At 48.2% G+C, this 16,196-nt stretch overlaps 1 protein-coding gene across 1 annotated transcript in view; it reads left to right on the forward strand.

Annotated features, from left to right (window-relative positions):
• The window catches only part of PRKCB (protein kinase C beta), a 354,584-nt gene that overhangs the window by 265,130 nt on the left and 73,258 nt on the right, over positions 1-16,196 (forward strand). Inside the window, exon 10 of the mRNA XM_062180053.1 lies at positions 799-945. Within this exon, the coding sequence (XP_062036037.1) occupies positions 799-945 (147 nt within the window). The remainder of the gene's footprint in view (positions 1-798; positions 946-16,196) is intronic.

A 16,196-nucleotide genomic window follows, 5' to 3' on the forward strand; every position in this document is an offset into this window, starting at 1 on the left:
CCAATGAGAGGGTCTGCATCTTTACCATAAAGATCACAGGCTGCCACTGAACTATTTTAACAGCAGGTGGCTTGGTTGGGTGAGAAGCTCACTCTCATTGCCTTTGAAACCCAGTGAGGAGGGAGCCAATGTGGGTCATGCAGGTGATAGGTGCTGGCAGGTGTGTTGGTGGAGATGGAAAGCACAGATGAAGTTTAGGGACAGGGAGGAAGGGAAAATGACAGTTCCTGGGACAGGAGTTTGGTGCAGCAGTTGTGACACTGCCTGGGACACCTGCTCCCTGCATCAAAATTCCTGGATTCAAATCCTGGCTCCATTCCCAATTCCAGCTTCCTGCTAATGCACCCCTTGGGAAACAGCAGGTGATGTCCTATGTATTTGGGTCTCTGCCACCCATACAGGAGATCTGGAAGGAGCTCCAGGCTGTTGGCTTGGACCTAGCTAGGTCTAGCTCTTGAAGACATTTAGGGAGTGAAACAGTAGTTAGGAAGATCTCTCTCTCCCACGCCCCTGTGTTGCAGATAAAACTAAAATGAAGGAATAAATAAGTTCTTAGATGACAGGTCCTTTTGAGGGATGAGAGACAGGGATAGGAATTGGAGATGTCAAGGGCTGCCGTCAGGTTGGAGGTGCACAGGCTGCGTTATCGGTCACACAGCTCCTGTGGAGAGGGTACCCGTGCTGCAGGAACCACGGCATGAGTAGCCACTCGTTTGCATCCAGTGTGCACAGGTGATGTCTTCCTCCAGCTGCATCTTCAAAGCCTTGTTAATGTTTTCTGTGTGTTTCCTCCTCCAGAGAGCCAAGATTGGTCAGGGAACCAAGACCCCAGAAGAAAAGACGACCAACACTATTTCCAAATTTGACAACAATGGCAACAGGGACCGGATGAAACTGACCGATTTCAACTTCCTGATGGTGCTGGGGAAAGGCAGTTTCGGCAAGGTACAGTACGGCGCGGTGGCTGCACCCACTCGCCCACTCCGGAAGGAACAGCTAGAGAGACGGGCACATGTGTTCCTTCTGCAGGAAAGAGCGAAAAGTGACAAGATCTGCACCACGGTTTGGAACGAATGCTGTGCAGGAAATGAGTGGGGTGCTGGTCCCGCGCAAATCAGGCTGGGGAGGTGACAGCTAAGCTGAGAACCGCAGGATGGGAGTGAACCCTCGGTGCATTTCAAGAGCTAGGAGAGGGTGTTCCCCAGCAGAGAGAACAGCAAGTGTGAGGGGCCTGGGGTGCATTTTCAGTACCATAAGGTGTTGGGGACAAAATGGCCTAAGTAGAACGAGGTAGCAGGATGTGAGGTGGCCGGGGTCTGATTATGCAAAGCTTTATGAGCTATGATGCGGAGTCTGGATTTTATTCACAGTGCAGTGGGAGCTGTTGAAAGTTTTTAAGCAGAGAAGGGACATGGTTAGATTTGCCTTTTAGAAAAGATCACCCTGGCAGCCAAGAGTGGGAAGAGTTCCTTTCAATGAGCTGAAGGCTGACCTTGGGGCCCATGGAGGGATTCTGGGTGCTTTTCTAGCTGCTGTGACCGGCTGCGTTACTGAAGCTGGGGTTACAGTGTAAGTATTCCAGACTTGTTTAGTGTGGTTTGGAGTCTTCCTATCCCTTTGTGCACCACAAAGACATCTAGTGTAAATCTCATCCCAAGGACGCAGGTGTGCGAGAAATATAAATTTCTTCTCTCCCCAGCTCTGTAACTTAAACTAAGAATTGGGGAGTTACCTTTGAATTCCCCTGTTTCTTTCATCGTCCTCCCACCCCCTCACTCCCACCATGTGCAATCCATCAGCTGACCGTGACAGCTCCTCCTAAGTGCATCACCAGTGCACTAACTTGGCTCCATCTTCATTAATACAACTCTGATCTAAACCATGTATATGGACTGGACCACCCAGGCGCTCCGAACTAGCTTCCCACATCCAATCGCATACCTGTGATCAATTTACCTTCTGTTTATCAGCCACAGTGATTTTTAAAAACTTGCATTAGGACAAATTGTTCCCCTCCTTAAAACCCTCCAATGGGGGCTGGTGTTATGGTACACGGGTTAGACATCACCTGTGACACCAGCATCCCATATGAGCACCGGTTTGTGTCCTGGCTGCTCCAGTTCTGATCCAGCTCCCTGCTAATGTGCCTGGGAAAGCAGCAGATGATGGTTCAAGTACTTGGGTCTCTGCCACCCATATGGGAGATCCGGATGGAGTTCCAGGCTCCTGGCTCAACCTGGCCCAGCCCCAGCCTTTTGGGTTATCTGGAGAGTGAATCAACAGATACAAGATTCTCTCTCTCTTTCTTTCTCTCTCTCTCTCTCTCTCTCCCTCCCTCCCACCCTCTAACCTCCCCCCCCCCGCCTCTCAAATAAATAAAATATAAATCTTAAGAAAAAACACCCTCCAATGACTTTCCTTTGCAATTAGAATAAACTCTACTATGTCCTTGGCTTCCATCATCGTTTGTAACCTGATTTATCTGCTTGGCTGCTGCTTCTCTTCTGTTTGTTCCCCATCACCCACCATGTTCTGCTCACAATGGCAGCTCTTGGGTAACTGAAACACACCGAGATCCTTCCTCTCTTTGCGCTTTTTTGATGCTGCGAGTGGGTCCTCTGTGTCATTCACTTCTCCACTTAGTTGTCTCCTGTTCTCAGAGAGCTTCCCTGACCACCCACTCGAGGTAGCCACTCATTTGTTCTTCGTGAGGCTTAATCCTCTCATGGCTCCCTCACTGGGTGATACTTTTCTTGTTTCTTTATTGGTTTTTCCCACTTCCCTGTGCAAGTTCTAAGGTCCCAAAGCATAGAGATCTTCTCTGGCATGGTCACCATTCATATTCCCAGTGCCTATGGATGGACTTCACTTAGTGCCTGGACTGGCTATGTGGCTTTTCTCTGTCTCTGGGTGGCCAGGTCATCTGCTGAGCGAGAATAAAAGTGATGGCCCGGAGTGTGATGAGCATCAGGGTGGAATGGGGCTGGTTTGGAAGGAAACCCAGTGAGTCTGTGGAGCAGCCTGGAGGTCCCCAGGGTGGAGAGCAGGTGGTTGGTGACAATCCACACCGCTGTGTGAATTTGGCTGGCAGCTCCGAGCAGTCTGGGTGTGGGATGAGAAGCAGATGGTAGGTTTGCACTAAGGGTGCAGATGAACAGCACCCGTGAACAGATGATGGTAATCAGAGATTTAGGGATTCTGGGAGGAGAGATGCCCACTGCAAATCCCCAGTGTGTGGCACATAGCAGGTGCTCAGTAAAAAGTGTGTTGAAATGAAGACTGAGCGGGGAAAGAAGTCTGGCAGGAGGCAAGTCATCCATCACCTGGGTAAGCGAGAATAAAGCTGGAGGCTGAGTGATGCAAACTGAACTATCTAAAATGTTAGGAAGAATCGAGGCATGCAGAGTTTGAAGATGGAGGAGCAGCTTTCCCAGTGATGAGGAAGAAAGTGGCTTACATGGAGAAGTGGCCCCAGTAAGCTGAGGTCATTGGAGAGTTTTCTAAAATTGAATTATGACTCTCTGCATGTGTGTCTAGCTTTGTCTGAGCTATGATTCACTTACTGTACGGAGAACCAACTGGAAGTGTTCATCCCAGTGGTTTCCAGTTTGACCCCAGAGTTGTGCACCCATCACCACAATTGATTTTAGAACATTTTCAGCACCCAGACAAGAAACTCCTCCACCATGATTGGTCTTTGCTTGTTACTCACCCTTCCAAACTGTATGTTTAATAAGCAATGTATTCATGTGGTTCACAGTTAAAATTACATTACAAGGATAAGCATGGTGAAGTCTTGCTCCTACCCAAGATCACGTCTCTCTGGGTCCCTCTTTGCTACTGGCTCCATATGGGAACATTTTTGTTCATTTGATTTGCATCTCTGCAGCCTCTCCGTGCTAATTTAACACTTTTATTCTTGTCCTTGTTAACTCAAAAGTCAGCATACTGTGCTCATGTTTTTGATCACTTAATAATATAGGTTGGAGAATTTTTGATGAAGGAATGAAAGTTCCGGAGGGCCTTATGGAAGGGATTGGCACTGGGGGTGGGAGTGGAGTGGTGGGAGAATGGATCATTGGGGAACAGTGAGGAAATGAGAGAGAATAGATCATATGTTTCCATGGAAACTGTTATAATAATTGAGAGTTCTGCTCCAGACTGGGGATGTAGCATCAAATAAATCATAGATGAAAACAACAGCATGTCATGAAAGCAAAATGGAATAACAAACACCTCTGTGATCCTTTAAGATATATAGTAATGATTTGCAACTCAAGTTCTGCCCACCTTTGTGTTACATTAATGCAGTTTTATATTTGAATGCCTACTTTGAACCTTTTGCGGTCTTGGGTAGGTATAGAGATCAATCCCCTACACAGAGCAACACGACAGCCGTGAGAGGCACCTGCCTTACCAAACATGAAAGAGATCAGCCTTGGGGGTTTTCACCTCCCCTCCCCCAGGTCTCCACTGTGTCAGGTTTGTCCCAGAAAAACATGCTCCAAAGCACTGTCATCATTTGCGGAGTGACTAGGGAATGACACAAGCATTTCGCTAAGACCTGTGAAAATGAGACAGGGGAGAAAGCAAGTGTGAAGACCATGGAGTTCCAAACAAATAAGCCCTGTTAGCAAAGCATTAGAATGAAGAAGAACGCGGAGAGTTTGCTTTCCTACTACACAGGTGAGGGTGTTTACCTGGCAGAGATCTTGGTAGAGGTGGGGCTTGTTCCCGTGTCTGGCTTACTTGGAGATGGCAGCCTTCTAGAACTTTTATTCCCGAGTGGTTGAAGGTATTACTCACTATTACTCAGCAATTGCTTCTTACAGTCTTACTCTTAACCCTTTATCTTTATGATGCCTTGAATCTTTAACTTCAGCTCTGCCAAACTCTACTCATTTCAAGCATGCAACTTATGCTGCATGTATATAAAGTGGTCACATTGGTGCTAGAAGTTTACTTGCACAGTAAACACAATACGGATACAACTCTTTGCTCAATAGACTTGATGCCTCCAACCCTAGTGTGTTGCCACAATAAAGATCCACTAAATACTCCCAACTAGTTAATGCTAATAATACTTGCTCTCTGAGACATGTGGTCATGGAAATGAATTGGATAATCCAAGTGTTTTTTTAAAAAGCGTGCTGGAAAGTTTGAGTGGAGGCTTCCTGATTGTCTTATCACCCCAACCCTTGCCTGTGCGGCGATGCCGTGTTGATGAGTGTGGATGGGGGTGGGAGTGGGACGGGGCTGGGGGAGGCAGCAGTGCTGCGGTGGACATAAACCTACACACATGGGGAAATTCAAACTAAACAGCACAAAGACCTGTATACATGATCAGTAATCAAAAAAAAAATAAATAAATAAAAGTAGCCCAAATGTCCATTGATCATGTGATGGATGAAGTTATAAGGATGTATTCATGATACATTTAAAAGACTGACATCCATGCAACACAACTGTTTATCTATGACTTTGAAAAAGTTTCCATGATATAATAGCAAGTGAAAATAAAAGCAAATCAAAGAACATGATATCTATTAGTGTGATTTTTGGATTAATCAGTATGGTCCCTAATCTTGAACTTTTCCTCCCAACATTTTGCTATGAAAGTATTTAAAAATATAGAAAGATTGAAAGAACTAGAGAATGAACGTGCCTAATACCCGACACCTAGATTCTACAATGAACACGTCACTGTGTTTGCCCTGTCGCATGTCTGGCCCTGTCTGGCCCTCCCACCGACCCCTTTTTAAATGCATTTTGAAGCAAAGTTGCAGTGCTAGTGGCTTTACTCAGGGACTCTTCTGCATGCGTATCCTTTATCCAGAAGGCAAGAGGTTTTTAATAATGATTCTTAAGGTAAAATTTACAAGCCATGAAATGCACACATCTTCTGTGTACCCTTTTATGCGTGCGCGCTTTAAAATGCAGTGAGAGTGTAAACCCGAGTCCGAAAATCACACCAGCTGTGATGTAACGCAGCTGTGATGTTTGCTGTGAACTGTGGGAGCCAGCAGGAGTGGGACCTGCCCTCGGTGAAGTCAGCAAAGCTTTCGCGGGTGAGAAAGTGCCCCAAGCCTAGGTATCTTTGCAAACAGGGGAGGAGGAGATGGAGGTCTCAGAATGCCATCGTCATCCTGGCCCTCACCCCCAGGATAGGCGTGGCTCACCTGGGCGGCACTTGGGGCACCTGAGCTTCTGTCATTAGGGAGCCGTGAGGAGCAGAGGCAATGACAGTGTAATTTTCATCCACCTACTGGTCTAAGGTGGGTGTCCCTGGCCCCGCCCCCTCTCTTCACATGGTGATTCAAGGTCAAGGTTTCTTCCATCTTCTGTTATGGCTGCATTAAGCTCCAGGGCCTTGGTTTTCTCTGTGTGCAGAAGGTGGAGAGGGAAAGAGTGTGGAGGAGGAACAAGCTGCTTTCTGAAAGTCTTTGCTGTGGAAATGGCCTCCGTCCCTCCTGGCTGTGCTGTGTTAGAGAGCTCGGTCCCATAGCCACCGCTCGGGACAAGGGCTGCTGGTGGAGTACTGGGGGGGGGGGGGGGGAGGTCAGCTTTCCTCCTGACTTGTCAGCTCTGGCTGGACTTTTCCATGGTGACACAAAGATCCTCTTTTTGACCTTTCCCTTTCGAACTCTCAATTTACCCTACCTGACAAACACAACACTCGACACACCTTTTCTCTGTGGCATTTCCTTGTTTCAAATCATGGGACATGCCAGGTGTCAGTGCTGCCTTTCCGGGAGCATTGCATAAGCCAGGAATAAATCAAGTAGGAAGAAGTCAGCAGCTCATGAAATTAAAAAGAAAAAGTAGGAACTCCTTAGAAACCGAGTGTTCAGGTAGTACATTCATCTCTCAGAATCCCCATCCGGTACCATCGCTGTACAGTCATATAAGGTGATCTCCAATCAAAAGACAAAATCACTGAGCTTTCTCTTCTCATGCTTGACTTTCTTAGAATAATACCAAAGAGGTGGATGCTGTTAAATGCCTGGATGTCCCTAAGGTGGCCATTGAGGCTTTGGTAGTGGCCCCTTCCTCTAGGGTACCTGAGAGGCTTGGGATTCTGATGCCGCTCTCCACGGTGCTGACACCAACTTTCCTAGCTCAAAATTCAGTCTGAGCAACAGGGCTAGCTAGTTACAGCCTTGGCTAAGTTCCCTCAGTATGAATCACGCATGCACCTGTTTACTTTCTGCCATGCATACGCCTCCTTTACACTATCATAAATATTTCTCTTTAAATTGACTTTAAGTTGATTTTCTTTTCTTATTCCTAGCATTGCCCTAAGCAATAATACATATGAATTCACAGTATGTCAAATATATATTTATTGTAATATGTTTTAGGAGAATTGATTAAAAGGAAAGTAATTTTGTCCTTGTGTTGCCAGAGGTGTAAGTACCACATTTGGTAAAAAACTCTTAAGATATGTGTTCATGTAACAATCTAGTATCTCAATTACTATTGCATTTCTAAGAACGCTGAGTCTTTTGCTATAATTTTTTGCCTGTCTGGAAGGTACAGAGACTTTGGCCTTCCCTCTCTTCTATATCCCATGCATGAGGAGTACACTCCACATGCCCTCCTGTGTCCTTCAAAATCTCTCCTGTGACCTTGACCTCCCTCCTCTGCCCTCCACTAGGAATATGCAAAATATGCAGAGACTCAAACAGATCTTTTGAGATTTGCTATGTCAACTTCTTCCCACCCACTTGTTCCTTACCCTTTTGTGTGATGAATTCTGTGCTCAGCAACTTCTGTGATTTCCTAACTTGTCACTCGCCAGACCAAGGGCAGGCATGGTGGTTTGTGTGCAAAAGCAGAGGGCAGGCACGAGGGAGGGGGTTGGTTCCACGATTGGAATCCATATACCATACTGGAGAGAATTCATCACCTTTATAAGAACTGCTCACTGACAGGCATAATAAATGATTTATTCTTTAAGGAAGTATTTATTGAGCATGTACTGTCCAGGTACTCTTCTAGGTACAGGGGAAATGGCTACAAAGAAAACAGACTAAAATATTTTCCCTAGTAGTCATCATAGTCTAGTGGTGGTGGTAGTGGTGATGAGGTTGACTGATACCTTCTGACATTTTTGAGTCCTTGTGATGTTGTAAGATGAGTTAGCTCATGCTTTCTCTAGAATGTCACCCCTGCTATGCCCATTGTACAGAGGAGGAGAGTGAGATGCAGAAAGTGGAAATGACTTGCTAAAGTCACAAGCTGGTAACTGGGATTCAACAGAACAGGTTTGATGTAGAGAAGTAAGACTTGGGATTCTAGTGCTTGACTTAACACTTGCGTTCCGAGACTCAACCGTGGTCACCTCGAATGTCGCAGACATAGTGTAGAAGGTTAACTATTTCCCTTCTTGCTTTTCCTATTAAGAGTTTGCATGCCTTATTTCTACTGTAAGATGCTGTCATTAGGTGAACTGCATGCCTGCGGTGTGGAGGGCTTCGTGATGTTCTTTCTCCCTCATCCTATGCTTGCTGGTCACCTGTATGTGCCCAGTTCCTCCCTGAAGCTGAGTCATCAGCAGGGATTTCCGAGAGCGCCATGAACATGACCTTCCCTCCCATTGCCCCTTCTTCCACCTTATGGGATATTCCAAGTCCCGGACGCAACTTCCTTTTCAACCCTTGCCTTCCATTCCTTCTTCTGTCACATCTGTCACCCCTGCTCACCCACTCCAGTTCCTCTCACACCTTCCTGTTGCCTCCAACACTTACTGAGCTCATACTGATTTCCAGGGGACGTGCTAGGACTCACATGCCTTCCATCATTTTAAGTCTCACCACAACCTGGCAAAGTAGTTACTGATTGGCATCCCTGTGCGGGAGGTGGCATTGTGGTGCAGCAGGTTAATCCACCACTTAGGATGCCGACATCCTATATCTGAGAGCTGTTTCAAGTCTCTCACTGCTCTGCTTCTGATCCAGCTCCCTGCTGATCTGGCTGGGAAGGCAGCAGAAGATGGTCCAAGGGCGTGGGCCCCTGTTGCCTATGTGGGCAACTGGAATGGAGTCCCTGGCTCTTGACTCTCTCTCTCTCTCTGTCTCTCTTTCTCTCTCTCTCCCTCCCACTCTGCCTTTTGAAAAAAAAAATAAATCTTTTAAGAAAATACTAGCCCTACTGGCACCTGTATGGGAATTGTAGGTCTGAGAGGTTGGGTTACTTCTCCAACATCACATGACAGGGAGGAGGAGCATCAGGACTTGAAATTCGATTTTCTGATTCTAGTTGCCTCTTCCCATCACTAACAGCGTTATTTTCTACTTTGGGGGATCCTACGTTTCCCTAAAATACTAAATACTAGCCCACCCTCCTTTCCTTCCTTCCTTCCTTCCTTCCTTCCTTCCTTCCTTCCTTCCTTCCAAACCAGCAGCTACAAAACTGCTATGAGTGCTATACAATGACATTTTGGATTCCTCCTTCCTCCATTTAAAAAAAATAATAATAAATTAGATCTTATGATTGCACTGGCATAAAAACAAATATACTAGTATTATATAGTAAAACATTTTCATCAGCTTCGAAGTTCATGTTTTCCCTGTGATTTCAAAAGAAATTAAAATGCTCTCAGGAGCCCCGGCAAGGCTCTGGGTCCCCAGCACTGCGTGCTGGAGGGGGCGTCAGCCTGGGGTGCGAGCATGGGCCTCCTCACAGAGCCTCTCTCTCGCTGCCATGAGAGCCAGGGAGCTGAACGAGCGTGCTCTGTGGGCCCCCCAGAGAACAGCCCAGAGCTCCAAGCCACAGACTCCCGTGTCTTCCACGGGGGCCCGGTGCAGCCCTGCGTTTCGACAGGAAGATGAAAAGGCTGTTTAGTTCCTAACACTCACAGAGGCCTCCTCTGAAGGCCGTGAGCCCCTGCTGTGGGAGTCTGTCTTCGTTTTAATCTCGTTAGTGGTATGCGTTCACGCATACATACACTGACATACACTGCACAAGTTATATAACCCCGTAGACAAAAGTGCTCCCCTGCCTTCAGTCCCCTTTGCTATCTTCCTGCACCATATGGTGAGCTCCTTTATCGTATGGTTCACAGAGAGCTCCAAGTCTTTGCTACCTGTTCCCTTCATCATCTTCCAGAGAACCTCTTGACATTTGCTGTCTCATCTTGGATCCCTGCCTTCCCTTTGGTTCTATCCCAATTACGGCACCTTCCGCCCAGCCCCCACCCTTCTACCTGCAATGCCGATTGCGGCGTGTTTTTGCCAGCTCATCTTCCCAAAGCACCAAAGCACCCTAGTCTTCCCTCAATGCAGTGACCTAGGGTTTTCCTATAGTCCCTGCCTTCGATTCAAAAAAGATAGCAAATTATCAAACAAGCCGAGGTCCATTTTCCTCAATGCAGTTTGTTCTATCCAGGAAGATAAAATATGAGGGATTTAAGTTTAATAGCTCTCTGTGTGCTGTAAGTAACCTGTCAGGCCAGCTTGGTTCTGTGCATCTCACAGCACCCAGAGACAGCAGGTGCAGCCGGAAGTAGAAATCTTCCAGGAGCCCCAGCAGCCGTGCCTGCATCTGGGGCCCCTAGCGCATCATCCCTGCTTTTTGCAAATATCTTTCTGTGGTCGTACGGGTGCTTCTTTGCCACTCCTCAAGTCTTCACGTTTAATTCCTAAATCTGGAATGTCCTGGAAATCTGAAATCCCGGGAAGGAGAAGCTGAGAACTATATGATCCAAGGAGCTCGGGCCCAGGGACAGGGGCCCCACTTCCCGGCCGGTCAACAGCAAGGATGACAGCGAGGAGCTCTCCCAGGTTTTAAGGAAACAAGTGGTCTGTCTGGTCCACAGGCTGACACAGACCTTGTCTGAAGTCCGTTTATTCTTTAAAGCATCTCTGGCTCCTTTAGGGGAAACTATTACTCAGTTCAGCAAAGTCCTCTTAGGGAGGGACCAGAGAGAATCCGTTACCATGGCAACTCTGTCTCGAGTTCTTTGGCCATCAGAGTTCCTTGCCATGGCTGCGTGTCCACCTCAGGTATATCTCTGTGAGTTATCACGGAAACTCATTCCTGTCCAAAGGAACCCTGGTTATGAGCAGCGTCATCCGTTATCTTCTCTACAACAGGTGTAAGCACCTATGCGTGTGGTCCATAGAATTAAACATGCAATAGTTTGTTTCAAGTCCCCACACCCACCCCACACTCCCAGGGTCCCCTTAGGAACCAACCTCACTGCACAGCACCCCTGAGAACAGGGCCCGAGCACTGGGAACTGGTCTGCATGCGTCGCTCATTGAATTTGCACAACAGGCTTGTGAGTTAGGTGCTGTCATCGACTTCGTGTTACAGATGACGGAACAGAGGCTCAGAGCAGCTAGAAAGTTTCCCACGCACAGCAGTGGGAATGGGTTCAAACCAGAGGAGCTACATGGCTTCTCTTGCTCCAGGTCTGGTTCCCTGCTGCCTCAGGACCTCCCAGCAACAAAGCCAGGGTTGTGCAGCCCCAGACAGATCGGACTGTAGAGAAACAGGCTTGCTTTGTGCAACTTAATTGTGGAAATGAATGACAGACCCTTAAGGGTTTCACTGCGTTGTCTTTGGCTAAAAGGCATCAATTATGGGCTTGTTTTCCCAGGAACCATGTATAAAAAAAAAAGCCAGTCAAGTTAAATCTGCTTTAATTTTAACCAGCTTGCATTGTCAAATATAACATATGACTCAAAGAGATTTGACTAAGCTGTGCATGTCACCAAAGTTTACTTTTATTTATTTATTTTTAGGCATTTCTGCTCTGTCTGTGTGTTTGTGTGTGCTCTGAGAGCATTTAGGCGCTCTCTCAGCAAATTTCAAGAATGCAAGGTGGTGGTATTAGCTCTAGTTACCATACTGTACATTAACTCTCTAGAGCTTATTTAGCTTACAACTGGACATAGGCAGCCTTTGACCAAAAATCCCCCTCTTTTCCCTCACCCAACCCCCAGCACTTGGCAACCGGCACTCAACTCCAACTCCCTGTTTCTCTAGGTTTGACTATTTCAGATGTCAGAGATAAATGAGATCCTGCCGGATCTGGCTTAATTCACACCGCATAAGGTCCCCCAAGTTTCATGTTTGTTTTAGGTCGGAAGAAACCCATCAATAATTAGAACTGAGACATATCCGTTCTGCTGGTATGAATAAGTTGAGTCCAAATAGCCCGCAGTGGGCTTTCACATTTCTTGCTACAACCCGATTAAACATTTCTCCTGCGTCACTTAGAACACAGGCTCTGGGCGTCTCAAGTTCGAATCTCCCCTGGTTCCCTCTCCACCCTCTTCCAGCAATGGTTGTGAGTCATTCTTTCCATAGTGACATTTGCTTAACAATAGCCAAGTCCTGGGGAGCCAGAAATGAGGAGTTTAAACGTACCTCCTTTCTACACTTTGTTCCACTCTTCTGTGGCTTTCTCTGCTAGTGGGCAAAACCTCAACTCAGTTCAATCTAAGCTATTGCACGCACGGCATCATTTTCAAAGGGTTCGATTGTAAAGCAACCTGCCACCCTGACTTCTGAAATGCAAAGTCGGCTTACCTGTCCCCCAGCTCCCCGCTTTCATCATCTAGAAAGAGACTTTTAAAGTACAGAAAACCTTACATAACAACTCATGAAATAACCAAGTGGTGGCGTCGGGTGATCTGCATGTTCTGTATCACCGCTCTCCTAGTCTGGCCGACTTGATTTATCCGTTAAGTGATTCAGTGCTACCTGGATCCACTCCACTGACTCCCCGGGGTCATCTTTTCCTCCCTTCTTCCACTTGACAGTGCTTCCCAAAGTGTGTCTCCAGTTAGCAGCGTTCACCCACTGGCCATCCCCAGAACAAGCTCTACCAGCCGGAAATTGTGTCCTTTTCACACTAGGGGCAAGTGCATCGGATTCCTCCAAACCAACCACGTGATGTCATATTCCACTGATGTGGCCACCATCATACACACATGTTAAACATATCGTATATCATAGGCACATAGGCTTAGAAAGTTTGCTTAGTCATTTATTTATTTTTTTCTAATTTTTTAAAAGATTTTATTTATTTATTTGAAAGTCAGAGTTACACAAAGCGAGAAGGAGAGACAGAGAGATAGAGAGAGAGAGAGGTCTTCCGTCTGCTGGTTTACTCCCCAAGTGGCTGCAATGGTCGGAGCTGTGCCAATCCGAAGCCAGGAGCCAGGAGTTTCCTCTGGGTCTTCCACACGGGTGCAGGGGCCCAAGGACTGAGGCCATCCTCTACTGCTTTCCCAGGCCACAGCAGAGAACTGGATCGGAAGTGGAGCAGCTGGGACTTGAACCGGCACCCACATGGGATGCCGGCGCCGCGGGCTGAGGATTAACCTACTGAGCCACAGCGCCGGCCCCACTTAGTCATTTATTCATTTGATAGACAGAGGAAGCTGTTTCTGGTTCATTTCTCAAATGCCCAGGAGCCCGGAAATCAATCCAGGTCTCCCACGGGGGTGACAGGGACCTAATTACTTGGACCGTCACTACTGCTTCCCGGGGTGCACATGGGCAGGAGGCTGGAGTCAGGAGCCAGAGCCAGGACTTGAACACAGGCTCTGCCGTGATAGCTCCGGACAATCTAACCAGCATCTTGACTGCCCCCCAAAATGCCCACCCTGGCTTAGAAAGTCTAATCCAGAGCTTGAGCCACAAGAGTCCACTTTGGAGAGCCAGAATGAGGGCCTGCAGGCTAGCTCAGAACGTGACAGGGTGTGTTCATGCCTGGTGAAAGTAGAAAGTTCTAAGAACCGCAACAAACTCACCAGTGCCACGCTGAACGGTGCATGTGACGTTCTTATGCTACAAAATTCTCAACGCAATTTCTGTTGCTGAATCCTCACTACCACCCTAGGAACTCAGGGGCTCTTGTCTAGGTTTCACCCTGCACCCCTCCTGCCCTAAGAGCTTCTGTCGGAAGGGTTTCCACCCTCTTTCCAGGTTTCCACGTCCCCAGTTTTTTGTTTTTTGTTTTTTGGTTTTTGACAGGCAGAGTGGACAGTGAGAGAGAGAGACAGAGAGAAAGGTCTTCCTTTTTGCCGTTGGTTCACCCTCCAATGGCCGCCGCGGTAGGCGCGCTGCGGCCGGCGCACCACACTGATCCGATGGCAGGAACCAGGTGCTTCTCCTGGTCTCCCATGGGGTGCAGGGCCCAAGGACTTGGGCCATCCTCCACTGCACTCCCTGGCCACAGCAGAGAGCTGGAAGAGGGGCAACCGGGACAGGATCGGTGTGCCGGCGCCGCAAGGTGGAGGATTAGCCTAGTGAGCCGCGGCGCTGGCCCACGTCCCCAGTTTTCAAGGGTGAGGTGGCTTAAGCACCTCATCAGCCCCGGTCCATTCTGCTGGAGGTTTTGGCAAATCTGCATGCTAGAAAAACTGAGTGCAAGGTCTTAGAAAAACATGCCTTCCCCTCTTGGAATCTCAGAAGTTGGTGGGGGTCTGCAGATTGCACAGGGACATCCCGTCTGTGGCTGAGCATTCGAATCCCTGCTGGAGGATCCTCATCATTACCCCCTGGTGGGGGGCAGGGCGCACCCCCTGCCCCTCGGTCCAGTCAGGACAACCTTGTCTTTTATCCTGGGCTCTGCTAAAGCATCCCTGGGGACACAGATTTCTCAGGAATATTGGTCCATTTCTCCCGTTCTCTTCCTGGCATTTGGAAGATGGATGTGCCCACAGAAGGGGCTAAAGCATCCTGCATCTTCTCCAGAGGCCGCCTTCACCTTGCGATTTCTTCTAATTTTCTTAAACATTGAATGGTACAAGTATTGATTGGAAAGATGTATTTATTTATTTAAAAGGCAGACAGAAAGAAAAGGAGGGACAGAGAGAGATCTTCCATCTGCTGGTTCTCTCCGCAAATGGTTGCCACAACCAGGACTGGGGCCAGGCTGAAGCCAGGAGCCAGGAGCTCCATTCTGGCCTCCCATAGGGGTGGCAGGGGCCCAAGCACTTGGGCCATCTTCTTATGCTTTCCCAGGTGCATTAGCAGGGAGCTGGATCAGAAGCGGAACAGCCAGGTGTCTAACGGGCACTCCGGTATGAGACGTGGACATCTCAAGAGGTGGCTTAACCCACCGTGCCACAACACTGGCCCCCCAAGAGGCATCTTATCTACTGCATGAAACACCTGCTCCACGTTCACTTTAATGATTACAGCCTGTGCTGTGTGCCAGCACAGAGCTTAGCCTGTGTGGAGGAGAAACTATCACTGTGCCCTGTTTGAGGGTGATGGACCCGAGACTCAGAGAGATTAACTTGCCCAAGAACACACAGCAAAGCACATGGTAGAGACTGGATTTGAACTCATGTTTCCAGAATCTGAACTAAGCTCCTAGATCTTCAGACTCTGTCCTACAGGGCAGAAATTGTTAGGACACCTATCCTGTTGTAGTAATAATGTTGGAAGCTAACCTGCATTTTATAACCTGACTGCATACAAGTTTCTCTCTGCATCCGGCTTGCTCCTAAGTGGGTGAGCACCCTGGGAGGAGCAGGTGCATAGCCTTTGGCCAGTGCTCTAGCTCCTGATGACAACTGCAGCTCGACAGCCCCTGGCCAGCTCACCTCCCGGTCCTCCCTCCCGTGCAGGCCAGGAAGGGCCCCGATATTTAGAAGACTCTGACTTAATTGGTCTGGAGTGTGGCCCAAGCATCAGCTCCTAAAAACTCTGCAGGGAACTGTAATGTGCAGTGCAGAGAGGCAGCAGCTCAGTGCAAGCAGGCAAGGCAAACCCAAACCCGCAGGGAGCAAGGGGGAGGGGAGAAGACGGTATTTACCTTACAACTTGGAGTTGAGCTGGCCTAAAGTAACCTCTGTGGGTCTTCCAGGGGCCTGAGTGGAACCCAAGTAGGAGACAGCCCAGAGAGCAAGGGGACCCTTGAGATAGAGGGAGGAGTGTCTCCTCGCTGAGGTCTCACCCTCAGCCTTGTCCACAAGCCTGCTCCCTAGTGTGCTGGGCAAGGGGAGTGGAGGGACCTTGTCGTCCTCCAATATGTGTGTTGGCTTCTCTGTCCCTCTCCCACACAGACCTCTGCCCCCTACACCTTACTGATACCTCCCTCCCAGTTAGTGTGTGGGGCCCTAGGAGCCCCAGATGTTCCCTTTGCTCTGTCTGCTGCCCCATCTCATAGCATTGAGTTGGGATCTTTTCCCATCCCTGTTATCAAGCTCTCAGATTTGACAGCGCTG

The sequence above is a fragment of the Lepus europaeus genome, chromosome 21, assembly GCF_033115175.1.
Source record: "Lepus europaeus isolate LE1 chromosome 21, mLepTim1.pri, whole genome shotgun sequence".
NCBI lineage: Eukaryota > Metazoa > Chordata > Mammalia > Lagomorpha > Leporidae > Lepus > Lepus europaeus.